The sequence below is a fragment of the Anolis sagrei genome, chromosome 3, assembly GCF_037176765.1.
Source record: "Anolis sagrei isolate rAnoSag1 chromosome 3, rAnoSag1.mat, whole genome shotgun sequence".
Classification (NCBI taxonomy): Eukaryota; Metazoa; Chordata; class Lepidosauria; order Squamata; family Dactyloidae; genus Anolis; species Anolis sagrei.
In genome coordinates, this window is record NC_090023.1 from 49,147,974 (window position 1) to 49,161,974 (window position 14,001).

A 14,001-nucleotide genomic window follows, 5' to 3' on the forward strand; every position below is an offset into this window, starting at 1 on the left:
AAGAACACTTTTCCTTGGGGTGGATCTTCACTCTCACAACCACCATGTTGGGCTACACAGAGAAGCCATTGAAATGCACAAACATGTGGACAATTTCAACAGAAAGGAGGAAACCATGAAAATGAACAAGATCTGGCTACCAGTATTAAAAAATTCTAAAATTGCAACAGCAAAAACAGCAGAGAGGAAACAGGCAGGGACATCTAATTACCTTTCAAGAAGAGTTTGCTCCAGGCACAGTCAGCCCATTGTATACTAATCAAGGTGGTCAGTTGAAATATTCACACCTAGCCCAACTGACAAAAGTCCTTTGTCTCACCCTGGTCATTCCACAGATATATAAACCCTTTTTTCCAGTTCCAACAGACCTCACCTCTGAGGATGCTTGCCATAGATGCAGGCGAAACGTCAGGAGAAATGCCTCTAGAACATGGCCATATAGCCCGAAAAAACCCACAAGAACTTAGTGATTCCAGCCATGAAAGCCTTCGATAATCTCCTGGCTTGTTGTCTTCTTGCCTATTAATATCTATCTATCTATCTATCTATCTATCTATCTGTTGCAATCTTGGCCACATACTGATGGTGTTTTAGAAGTTTAAATACATATTTTAAAAATCCTTAATGGAAAATGCACATTTAATTACATTTTATACTCCTGAAACCTCCATCACAAAACTCCAGAAAGTGCAAAATTCCACACTTTTCCTCTATGAAGTGCAAACTCTGTTCAATATGTAACACCAAGAGGTATGGGTTGCATCATTTTATGAAGAAATTGTCAAAGGTCAAATTCCTCTCTGAATTCATACAAACTTGTTATCATATATAATATTATGATTATTCATTTCCCATGGATCTATAATTTATATCTACAAACCACCAGCCCCCCCCCCCCCACACACACACACAAGGATGCGCAATACATCATATTAATGTAAGACGAGATTCATCCATTCATACCTGTGGTCTGTCTCAACCATTACTAGTGATTAGCACTAGGAGTATTATTTTTACAGGTTGTAGGCTTCGGTGCATTACCATTTGCTCTCATTTTGTGGCAATACTTAATGTATTTTAGGTTAGATAAATCTCAGCCACACCATAATATTCTGTACAAACACCACAAAAATATCTAACTTCTAGTAAGAGGATACTTTTTGTCAGTAAGCTGTATGGCCTGTGGCATTCCATAACTGCAGGTGGGAATAACATTTTAGTTCTAGGTATTAGTTGGTGACACAAGATATTCCCACCTGAATGTGTGGAATTCCTCAGGATGTTTAAATTACTGGAGAACAGCATTGTTTTTGTCCAAACTAAAGAAGCAAAAAATGCATTTCACAGAGAAGTTGTTAAAGTATATTCATCTAAAACTGGAGCTTGTAAATGTTACTTTATGGACTACAACTGCCAGAACTCCCAGACAGGATGTCTGCTAGATTTTGGAAATTATAGCCTTAAAGAGCACTTTTTTGGATTCTCCATAAAAATGATGCAGTTCTTAGAGGATACTTCAGCATCACAGAATACAGGACTATCCCATCACAGCCTGCTCAACACCCACTGAAGATACTACTCCTGCTTCCATTGTGTCTAAGGGCCCCATATGCAGCCACAGAAAGAATTGACACATAAGGTATCATCCCTTTAGCAGTGAAAGCATTTCTTTTAAGCTTTAATACAATACCAAAATTCAACAATACCAACAATGTATACCAACATTCACTTTTTGCTGTGTAATTTCCAGGGAAATTGGGTTTGTTCTTGTGCTTTGCTGGGTGTATATAATCTAGATAAGGTGATTTCTGGGACAGGTTGCTAGGTGGCAAGTAACGGCATTTTTTTTACATGTCCTCTGCTACTTCCTGAGGTGTTTGCTTTATGGAATTAAAGATTTCTTACTGTTGTGCGGGCAAACTGGAGACGTGCAGAAGGAAAGCAATGGAATAACTGGTTGAATGCCATCTCTCAGTGGATTCCTGCAGTGGTTTGTACTGGATGACTCTTGAGCTCCCCTCTAATTCTATGATTCTATGATCACACATAGGGTAACTAATATCACAATTAGGTAGACTACAGAGACTTTATAGTGAGTAGGAGGCCAAAGAATTGAGGAAAATATGTACAGGCATTGACCCAAATTGAAAGAAAAATATATGAATGATAATTTATTTTATATGAAGCCCACTGCAAGTTTCTCTTTAGATATTGCAGTCAAATCTCCATATTCACTGGAATAAGAAGTGCAGGATTCTTGCAAAAGTGGGGGAAACATGAATAAGACTTTACCTGAGAGAACACCTCTGTGGAAATCTCTAGTCCTTCCACTTCTGATGGAAGTTGACCATTGAGTCACACTGGAGGATCTAAGAATTGCAAGAAAGAATATTTTAATCAAATCTGCAAATGATCAAATCCATAAAAGTAAAAGTCACAGATGTGGAGAACTGACTGTATTTAGATTATTAGCTTTAAACCAGAATTCTCTTCTGACATATCTTGACTGAGACATATCTTGGAAGAAACTTACTTCTTCTGTGCTTCATCTATTTATTGGGTTTTGTGTTTGCCCTTAGTATCAGTGCAGTTGCTGCTTTTATTCTTATTAAAAGTATTATGGTCTTTTAGAATAGGGTGTAATGAAACTCTTGTTGAAAAACCATCACTGGATCTCACTCAACTGAACAACTTTCATTCAGTTTCTAATCTCCCCTTTTTATTTATTTATTTATTTATTATTTATTTATTTATTTATTTACTGCATTTGTTGACCGCCGTTCTCAGCCTTAGGGCGACTCACGGCGGTGTACAACATATAAAAAGACAATTTACAAAAGAGCAATATCATAACAACAATAACAACATCACTATTAATAATACCATTACACTAAATCATTCGCGACGTCTCATCATAGAATCACAATCCGATCTCGTTATCCGTATTCCGTTCCACTCATCATTGCCAATTTGTTGTAGCACTTAGTCAAACCCCTTCTCAAACAACCACGTCTTTAGGCTCTTGAGGAATGTCATAAGGGAGGGCGCCTGTCTGATGTCTACAGGGAGGGAGTTCCACAGCCGGGGGGCCACCACCGAGAAGGCCCTATCCCTCGTCCCTGCCAGGCGTGCCTGTGAGGCAGGCGGGATTGAGAGAAGGGCCTCCCCCGACGATCTCAAGGTCTTCGTGGGCTCGTAGGCCGAGATGCGGTCAGACAGGTATTTTGGGCCGGAACCGTTTAGGGCTTTGTAGGCCAACACCAGCACCTTGAATTGGGCCCGGTAGCAGATCGGCAGCCAGTGGAGCTGGGACAGCAAGGGCGTTGTGTGCTCCCTGCGTCCCGCTCCTGTTAGTAACATGGCTGCCGCGCGCTGGACTAGCTGGACTTTTGGGAAAAGTCTTGGAACATGTGGTGATCTCACAACTCCAGGTGTTCTTGGAAGAAACTGATTATCAAGATCTGTCACAGTCAGGCTTTAGGCCATGTCATGAAACTGAAATAACCTTGGTCTCCTTGGTGGATGATCTATGCAGGGAATTGGACAGAGGGAGTGTGTCCCTGTTGGCTCTCTTGGACCTCTCAGTGGCCTTCAATATTGTAGACCACGGTATCCTTCTGAGACATATCATGGATATGGGGCTTGGGGGCACTGTCTTATAGTGGCTCCAGTCATTCCTAGAGGGTCATTCTCAGAAGCAGCAGCCAGATTTCTAACTGGAGTGATACCCTGGGGAGCATACAACTTCCCTGCTGAGCCATCTCCACTGGCTGCCAATTTGCTACCGAACACAATTCAAAGTGCTGGCTTTAGCCTATAAAACCCTAAAGGGTTACCTATCTGAATGCATCACCCTTTATGAGCCAGTTAGGGCATTAAGATCGGCTGAGGAGCTCCTGCTCTTGGCCCTTCTCTCGGTCCTGCCACCCTAAATAGAATGTGAGATGAAATTCACAACTTGGAAAAATTACTTTGGGAGACTGAAAGTGGAAATGGTCACTGGGGGTTTATAAGAGTTGTAATAAAGTAAGGTTCCAAGTTATTCTGAAAGATGTAACCAATGATGTACCCAATAGCAATCATACTACATTGAGTTTTGCTCAATGTAATGTTTTTTTAAGTGTTTTATGTCACTTATTTAACATTGAAGGACTTTTTAAATATATATTGTTAATAATCGAAACTGTATAAAAGCTTTTTGCAAAGGTTCAGAAGACTTAGTTTCTGATATTGTTAACAAAGAAAATTTGGTGGTTTGTGTCCAAAACCCTCAATGTTTTTAAGCATATTAACATGAGACATTACTGTCTTAGTACTGTAGTATTATAAACCACAGAATGTATAAATTCCAGAACAGTGGGAATTGTTGCAAAAACAGCACAGTCATTTGCATCTGAAAGGCTAGCAAATTTATTTTGGCAGAATAGTACTTTAGTATGTAGGATCCCATCTCATTCATTTATTTATTCTGTCCATACCGCACTCTTCTTCTAAGCAGAATAGCTCACATATGGTTACCAGGCGCTTTCTCAATGCAGGCGGTTAATGAAACCAAGCCTGCTTAGTTTCAGAATTACAAATGTATCTCATCCGTTTTGACCATGGCCTGCTGATTAGCCCCAGATATAAAGATCCAGTGTTTCAAATCCTGAATGGTATGCTGAGACATAGGCAACACAATCGATAGATTGAACCAAAAATTGGACCTATGTTTCTGTGTTCATATGGGCATATGCAGTACAACCTGTTTTACAGAGTCCATAATAAAAAAATGTGTGGATGTTTTATTATATTTTATCTCTGTGAAGCAAGACACACACTCACCCACATCATGCATGGCAAGACTGGCTGATTGTTCAGAAATACAGTATCTGATGCTTCTGACTTGTAAAGATCCATGCATACTGATTATAGTTTCAGGAAGCAGATGTTGCTTTTTTTCCTTTCCTTTTTTTTTTTTTTTGCATGCAAATAAGACAACTTTTAATTTTTTAAAACATTTTAATGATTTTTCCATTTTGTGACCATAGAGAGGGAAAATTTGTTTGTGAAAATCCTCTAGCCATTGCGCAAAGATCAACAAACACACAAAATACATTCCTTTTTGTATAAAACATTGATTATTTTCATATAAAAATATAGCTTTACAAAAATGAAGTTTTTACACAAAAAGTTGAAGATGTGAAAAATCTCAAGGTGGCTTCTCGAGATAATTTTGGAGTATTTTTTAAATCCTTAGCAATGTGTTTGCTTTTCTTGTTGTGTACTTTCATTGCCAACTTATGACAGCTCTAAAGAAAACATTTTATAATAATAATAATAATAATAATAATAATAATAATAAACCTTTATTTGTACCCCGCTACCATCTCCCAAAGGACTCGGTGCGGCTTACAAGAGGCCGAGCCTAAATACAATAGTAAAAACAATAACAACAACAGCAAAATGACTCAAAAAACAAAGCAATGACATTAACAACACACAATGACGCAATTAAAATCAATGGCAGGGCCAAATGTAATAATTAAAGTTAAAAAGTGCTGGGCATGACCAGGTGGAGTGTTTGGAGGGGGATGGGCATGCAGATATCCTAGATCTTTGATAAAGTACGTTGGGACATTTTATGGGAGTTTTCTTGGCAAGATTTAATCAGGACTCGCATAAACTAGAAAACTGGGCAGAACTTAATAAAATGAAATTCAATACAAATGCAAAATTCTACATTTAGGCCACAAAAGTCACAGGAATATGGAATTGCAAATGTGGATTTTCTCTCATTTTAATTATAATCATGCTATATAAAATGTTCAATAAAATTGGAATCCGTTGGATGGAAATTAAGAATCCATGTTCAAATGTATTCAATATTGTAATGTTTTTTTATCACAGTAGAGCACTGTGGGACATGTTCTCCAATTTTTAGAGTGTTCATTTCCAAGAAGGTTTTAAAAAATAACAACAACATTTCATGAACCACAACACAGTTTAAAAGCACCTTTACATCTCTTTAGCACTAAGGAGTGGAATGCAGTCAGGTGGGAGAAATGGAACCCCTGTTGTAAATCCAAAGAGTATAAACAAAGATTACAAGTATGTCCTTATTTTAATTAGAGATTGCATAACAGTTTTAACTGCTCATTTGATTGTCAGTTGTAAAAGTGACCCATGGTGCCTGCAGTGAAACACTCATTAAAGATCCATTTTAATTCATTTTAAATGCTTTCAAAACATTTTAAAGCTTTTAAGATGAAATGCTGTAGCATTTACTATTGTATAATTAACCGTTAAGAATTATAAATTGCTGTTGACTTTGAGAGGGTGAAACAGAGAAGTTGCAATAGTAATCAAAGACATTTGTAATGGACGAGGAAGGTCAGAACAGATTTATTCACTTTCAGCAAGGAATGTCTTGCAGAGAATAGTCCAAAACAAGGAGGTAATGCTATCCCTGATATATTCATCACCAGGGAAGGAGATGTTCAGAGGATAGGAGCTGTTTATCAGCAATCTAACAACTTATTTCATATGGTTCTAGTTACAAGCAACCATGACTATGGTGTGTATGTCACTAACTATGGTCAATCTAGACTTAAGATAATAAAAATTCTGAACTCTTTTGTGGTAAAATTAGAGGGCAGAATAATAAAAGAGTAGAAGAGCTACCTTTGGGCAATCAGATGACAATAGAGTCTCCAATTAGAAGATCACCAATGCTAAATTACTCTTGCTTTTAAGAAAATCTTTCTAGTATTCAATTTTGGCTTTTCTAAAGAGCAGAACCAGGTCTAACAGTTTGACCAAATCAAACAATTAGACCTGGTCTTGACCCTGAGAACAGTCCTTCCTCCTCATTTCAGAAACAGTAAAAGAGTATAATCATATCATTCATTGACTTTCTCTTCATCAACCTGAACAGCACCTTCAACTTTTTCTCTAATATTTTGTTTTCTATACCTCTTAACACCCTTGCCACCCTTTTCTGAATATGCCTCAGTTTGTCAATGAGCTTTTCAAAAGGACAGAACACAGTACTCAGAACAGAATACAGTACTCCAGATGATGCCTGTCCAGCAGAGATTATAGTGATACTGTTACTTCCCTTGGCTTGGATGCTACCCTTCTATTAATGCAGGCTAAAAAAAAACATTCAGTCTATTATTTCCCTAAAATAGTGAATACATGGGGATCATGAATGTAAATCAGTCATGAATGCATTAATACTATTTTGCATACATAATTGTCTTAGGTCACATCTATATTAACTACTTAATATGGATTGAAAGCATCTTGAAAAAGGAGTGTTTAAGCATGAAGGCACACAGCAATACAAATTAAATGCTTTAAACTGGGAAAGGCAACATTGGGGGGGGGGCATTCTGAAACAGGTGTAAACCACATCCCATTGAAAAAACAATTCAAGGATGAGTGCTCTGATGACCCATACAAGTGTGTTGCAGTGGAGGGAGGTGAAAAAACTGATTGCTTCATGAAGCCATGGACATTTCAAATCCTGGAATCAGGTCAAGGTCAATCCCTGTAGTGCATATAAGCACTGTCCAAGCCTCCAACGGGTTCTAGGGCTACGCTTGTAATCTGCACCACATTAAAATTACTTCCTCTTCTGACTTCACCCCATCTGGCTTCCTCCTCTGACTTTAACTCACCTTTAGTGGTCAGTATAAATGTGACCTTAGTAAATTCAGGCTCAAAACAATAGTATATGTGGTACATATACAATGTTAACCCATGCTTATATGTTCCTTTAAATAAATGTTCTTAAGAATTTTTTTTCTTCAATAAATGTACCATGAGAACGCATATTGGACAGCCTGAGCTATAAAAATATCTGGCCAACAGGAAGAAATGACAGACTTTTCATTAACAAGGGCTTCAGCAAAGAATTTTCAACCTTACATGAGGCATTTGTCTTATCTGAAGGAGAGTGCCTCATTCTTAAGAGAGTTGTGATTTAAAATTCTTGAAACTAAGAAGATGAAACGATTGTGTCTATAATTCATCTGTTTGCAAATTCTTTACAAAATGCAATTAAGGCAGCAAATACCTACATTAATAGAAATGTTCAATATCCTCTGAGAAGATTTAAATCATGTAAATTTATTCTAGTAACATCTATTTGTATCTTCTGTTTTCAAACAAACTGAATTCACAATTTAACCTTGGCTGATTTGGAATGAAATCTTCCCCACCTCAGGTTCTGCATTGTGAACTATATGAAAGCTATATGACAATTTGGGCCATCGTTTGTTTGGATAGTAGTAGTAATAGTAAATGTAGTATTTACTCCATAATAAGCAGGAAATTTACAGGCATGTTTTCATCACACTCCAGTGGTGACATAATTCCTTTTCCCCCCTTTTTCATGGTAAATTGGATGTTTGAGTGGATGTTGTTGATGTGGTCCAGGAACATGTTTTGTTCTTCTTCTCCATGACTCCAAATGGTGAAGGGGACATCCACATATCTGTACTATATAGTGGACTTTTTGTTGCTGTTTCCAGGGCTTGTTTCTCAAAGTGTTCCATGCAGAAATTTGCTATGACTGTGGTAAGAGAGCTAAGAGAAAACCTCACAGCAACCCAGTGATTCCAGTCATGAAAGCATTCGACAACACACAAAGCAGCATTTTACTTAACAGGAACACTGACTTTCCTTTTGTATGAAGTATAACTGAACCATTTTCTGCATGTTGTTGCGAATAGATTAATGTAAATGTCTAAAACAGCCACTAGGGAGCATGCTACAGAATTTTGTCATGATTCCCACATTCAGTTAGGAAACCCCACAGTTTAAAAATCTTTGATTTATCAGATAGGTGACACATACACCACATTGGATGTACCTAAGTGTACACCTAAATATGCACTCAAACATTCCCTGTACCTATCATATTCTTCATGGTGCTTTTTCAAATTTCTGATGTCTTTGACATCTGTGTGCTATATGAACTTACTATTTTAATGGAGTCCATGTGCCTAGACTTCAGTGCATTGTGTCTATATTTACAGTGGCCAATTCCTAAATGTTTTTTGGCATCATACTCAAACCCGCTTAAACTTTAGGCCCTTTGATTGTATGTGTCTGTTGTGATCAAATTGGATGTCTGGGACATCTGAAAGTGAAGCTAGCATAAAAAATGAAATGCTTTCACTTAACCATCCTCCTAAAGATTCCCCTCTTCTCTGGTCCTAATGGTGAAGGGTGGAGGATTCTTGGGGCAAGAATAGTGCTTTGAAAAGTGTGTGTGTATAATTTTTCCTCAATTTTTTTAAAAAATGGGTGGCATAGTCTATGCAACTGTAACTGATGTTTTATGTTTGACACTTAATGACGTCATCAGTCTACCTTCTAGAATATTGCAGTCATCTCTGAGTTTCGGACCTGGGTCCTGAAATCCAATGGCTTTCACTAGTGCTGGCTTGGCAAGTTCATTTAAAAAGGAAAAGCAATTGTCCAATCTAGTCACAAACTCACCCAGTTCAACCATTGACAGAGTTCCTCACTAAAGCATTTAATCAGCTAACAACATTGGTTTAACTTCTACTCTATATTTTTCACATCTATATCTATTTAGGCTTTTTAAAAAGATGAATGAGTCTTACTGGAGACATGACTAACGACCTTGTCACCAGAGTTGCTCTGCATCATTGGGGGGCATTGGAAACCCAGTGCCCCATTCCCTGCATCGTCTGACTTCATAAAGGGCAATCCCATGGGGGGAAGCGTCGATCATGCGGCTTCCCCCATGACTTCCTATAGCAACACAGGAAGCCTCCCATGTTGTCATGGCAGCGGCATGTGCTGGCTCTGCCCTATTTCACCCATGGAGCCCTGCCAGCATTGTTTTGATAGGAGCCGGGGGGCTCCGTGGGTGACCTGGGCTAAACCGACATATGCCACCAATTTTAGTCCTTTGTGTTGCAGTTGTTAGTTGCAATCCTAACTGGCCAAGATATTCGAGGATCAGCTAACTAGGCAGAAGCCAAACTGAATCTCTGTTGAATCAAAACCTTCCCCATTCTAGGTATGTTTGCAACTAATTTTGTCCTGGTGTAGCTTTGCCTCAGTATCATGGTTCTGAAGTTTGGATCTCACATAATTCTTGTGTGGATTTATGCCCTTTCAAGATTTACATTTTATGAAAGCTGCATACCAATTTCTGATTAAATTTACTGTTACTTTTTCTAAGTGACTTCAGCAATGGGGAGGGAATGAGGAAGAGAACTGCATGTAATACATACCCACTTACAGAGCTTCCCAGATTTTCTGGAATGGAAACCAGCAAAAAGTGATCTGCATGACAAACAGTAGTGACAATTTATATCATGATCTTGAAGGATTATAATCCACGAGTGGGATGATAAAAGAGAAAATCTAAAGATAGAAATGGAGCACGAGGCTGATAGAGAGAATGCTACAGATGTGCATGCATTAGAAATGGCACAAGGATTCCAGCAAGTCAAGTGTACACTGGGGAAAAATTTCTATCTGGTTTCCCATCAGATATGATTAACTCAAGTGGGGAACTGTTTTCTTGTGTATTTACATTAAATTTCAGGACTTCCCTTGCCATAACAGAAGTAAAGGACTGGCAGATAAGGGAAGCTGAAGTGGCAGTAGATTGGGACTACACCTGACAGCAGTAGGCTTCATTTGAGTCCAAACCTGTAGCAGGTTTTTTTGGATCTCACAGACTTCAGAGAACTATCTGAAAGGGATCCACATTTGAAAAGCAAACAAATAAGTTTCAACAAAACTCAGCAAAAATATACCCTGAGGCAGACATTAAAGTCAATAGAGTTTTTTGACTGTGCTGTCTGGCAAAGAATCCATAAGTTTAATAGCCAAGTTTGCTCAAACGATAAATAAAAGCTACTCTCAGGGTCACACAATGGTAGATGCAAAGACTAGTAGCTTCACACTGCTAAAATCATTATAGAGGAAGAGTGAGATAAAAATTCAACACCAAACCATCAGAACATTTATTGTAAAGTGGGTGTTTTCCATTCTAGTGTTGTGCTTTGATTTTCTATTCTCAGGGTGCTTTAACAGTATCGACCTAATGCTAATATTTGAATAGAAGTACTGTTTGCCCTGAGAGAAGCATGCTGGCAGATTCTTGCAGAGGTCAAATTTTTTATTCATAGGAATTCTTCTTACAGGCTGAGTAAGTTCTTGCATGCATGTTAACATCTTTAAATTGTCAGTAAAAAAAAACCCCACTAACAATACAAAACACATTTTCAGAGAGAATGACCTTTCTGACCTCCAACCGATCAAAAAGAAAATACAGCACAATGCAATGTGCAATATGTCTGAAAATATTTCTTTCTGCTATGCCACTTCATACCATTTTGAGGCCACCCAATGTTAACGTTTCTTAGTAATATAAGCAGTAGAAATACTACTGCTGCCTGATGAAAATGCTAGCAGTTGAAATTGTTAGTTATATGCATGTTTGTCAAGATGAAAAATTGTCATTTTTTTTCATCTGGCATGTGTTTGTCTTGACCTATGCACTTGAATTAGTTCTGTATAGTAATGTGCATCAAATAACACAAGAGAAATTTCAGCTGCTGCTGCTTTCTATTTCTCCAAAGACATGCAGAGATATGTGACATGTAACTGATTCTTTGCTCTAGCCTTGCTGTCTTAAAAGAAAGCATAGTGACGGTTGAAACTGCAACAAAACTATCAAAGTGCTGACCACTGTTGTTTAGGTTCTGGGAAGTTTTAATTTCCTTGAAGTGTCAAGTTTACATTTCACAAGACGTTTAGCAGATTTATCATTTCATCATCTAAATGAAATGATGACAACTTATATTGGAAGATGAAGTCACTGTTGTATTTATAAATTGCACATTGTCTTTGGTTTAATACTTGTGAAGGGAGCCCCCGGTGGAGCAGTGGGTTAAATCAATGAGTTGCTGATCAAAAGGTTAGGGGTTCAAATCTGGGGAGCAAGGTGAGCTTCTGCTGTTAGCCCCAGTTTCTGCCAACCTAGTAGTTCAAAAACATGCAAATGTGAGTATATCAATAGATACCACTTTGGCAGAATGGTAACAACGCTCCATGCAGTCATGCCGACCACATGACCTTGGAGGCATCTACAGACAACACTGGCTCTTTGGCTTAGAAATGGAGATGAGCACCACCCCCTAGAGTCAGATACAATTAGACTAAATGTCAAGGGAAACCTTTTCCCTTTACCTTAAGCCATTCTCAAACCTCTTGGAAACTGTAGCTGCGGTCTGCTGGACAGCTCTCTTCTTTTCCCCATGAGTGGAGGATATGAGTCTCCTTTGGGGTGAGAAGAGTGGGATATAAATATAGATGATGATGATAATAATAATAATAATAATCAAAGAGATTTCTATCCTGTACCATGGGTTTTCCCCAGCACCAAAAATTAAAGCATTTGAGGCTTTATAGATGTCATGAAAAACTGTATGTATATGGTTTTAAATTTTCCTAAACAATGTAAACGTATTTCCAACTGTTTTGTTTGATATCTTTAAATATAGGACAGAATATGCATGTTTTAATTAATTTACAAATCATACAAAATAGTGATCTGCTAAATGTTACAATGCTATGGAATTTATGTTACAACTGACTTGAAGACAAGCTTAGTAGCACATATATTTCAGCATTACTTCATACTAAGTCTTCTAAAATCTTAGATATTGTTTGTGAGAATTGAAACACAGATTATAGTTGAAGGTATTTTTTAAGTTCATCTTTTGTCTGTCACAGGGCCTAAAAATCAGGCTTTCCCCTATATGCTTTGTTTTTACTGACAGGTGAGTTTGGAGAAGTATGCAGTGGCCGTCTAAAACTTCCTTCCAAAAAGGAAATGTCAGTCGCAATCAAAACCTTGAAGGTTGGTTACACAGAGAAACAGAGGAGAGATTTTCTAGGAGAGGCCAGTATCATGGGACAATTTGATCACCCCAACATCATTCGGCTAGAAGGAGTTGTCACCAAAAGTAAGGACTGTTTTCTACCTAAACATATTTTAAACACAAAACTACTTGCAAATATTTGAAATACAAGTTGAAGATGTGAGCCTTCAATGCATTTGAAAGGAAAAAACATTTGGAATGCTTTGTGTCATGCCTTACAGAAATATTCTGGTTTTGCTGCTTTCAACTTGCTCTTATTTGTTGCACAACAGTTTATAGTGCACCTTATCATAGGAAATGTCTCAGTTTTAGGCACTCTTGAAGTCCTTCTCTTATGCCTACTGCTCAACATGTATAATGCTGTCATGAAAAGGCCAAGCAGGGTTTGCCTAATATGCACACACCCAAAATCCATCTTTGAACCACTTTGTGGAAAATCACTTACAAATGGCAAATGTCATCTGTTTCTGGCCAGTGATTTTTCATTAAAATGTTAAGAAACTGCTCAACCTACCTGCTTGACATATAGAGAGTAATTTAAAAGTGCATGGCCTGTAGGTGATATTTAAATGTTTTATGAAAAATGCCATTTTGAGGACATATCACATCTGCTTAGCTGCCTAGGACTCAGTAGAACTTCTAACCCAGAGCACATGGACCATTAGGGAGTTCAGGATGAGTTTCAGAGTCAACAAGAATAGTTTTAATTTTTTCTTTATTTTGACCTTTTTCTTTCCCGTACAAGGAAAATGAGAGGGTAATTCAACTAGAAATTCCTTCAGAATACACATCTAAATTTAGCTTAAGAACATACGAGTGTCAGACAAAGTTACCAAGATAATACAAACACAGCAAATACATTTCTATGTGTGGACACTTTTGAGTATGCTGTGCTTTGCAATGCTAGAAATTTGAGGACTAGAAGAAAATGTCATTTGGGAGGGTCTTTGTTTGAGAGGACAATGTTTTCATTCCCCGCCCCCCCCCCACCTTATTTATACATAGGTGGTGAATACTAGCCAGCAAGGAACTGGCCCTGCTCTTAGACAACAGTCATAGTTCATGAATGTGATAGTGT

At 37.9% G+C, this 14,001-nt stretch overlaps 1 protein-coding gene across 2 annotated transcripts in view; it reads left to right on the plus strand.

The window, feature by feature from the left end:
• The window catches only part of LOC132771984 (ephrin type-A receptor 3), a 262,038-nt gene that overhangs the window by 215,015 nt on the left and 33,022 nt on the right, over positions 1 to 14,001 (plus strand). For both annotated transcript variants that reach the window (XM_060770622.2, XM_060770623.2), the window contains exon 11: positions 12,822 to 13,007. In XM_060770622.2, the coding sequence (XP_060626605.2) occupies positions 12,822 to 13,007 (186 nt within the window). The remainder of the gene's footprint in view (positions 1 to 12,821; positions 13,008 to 14,001) is intronic.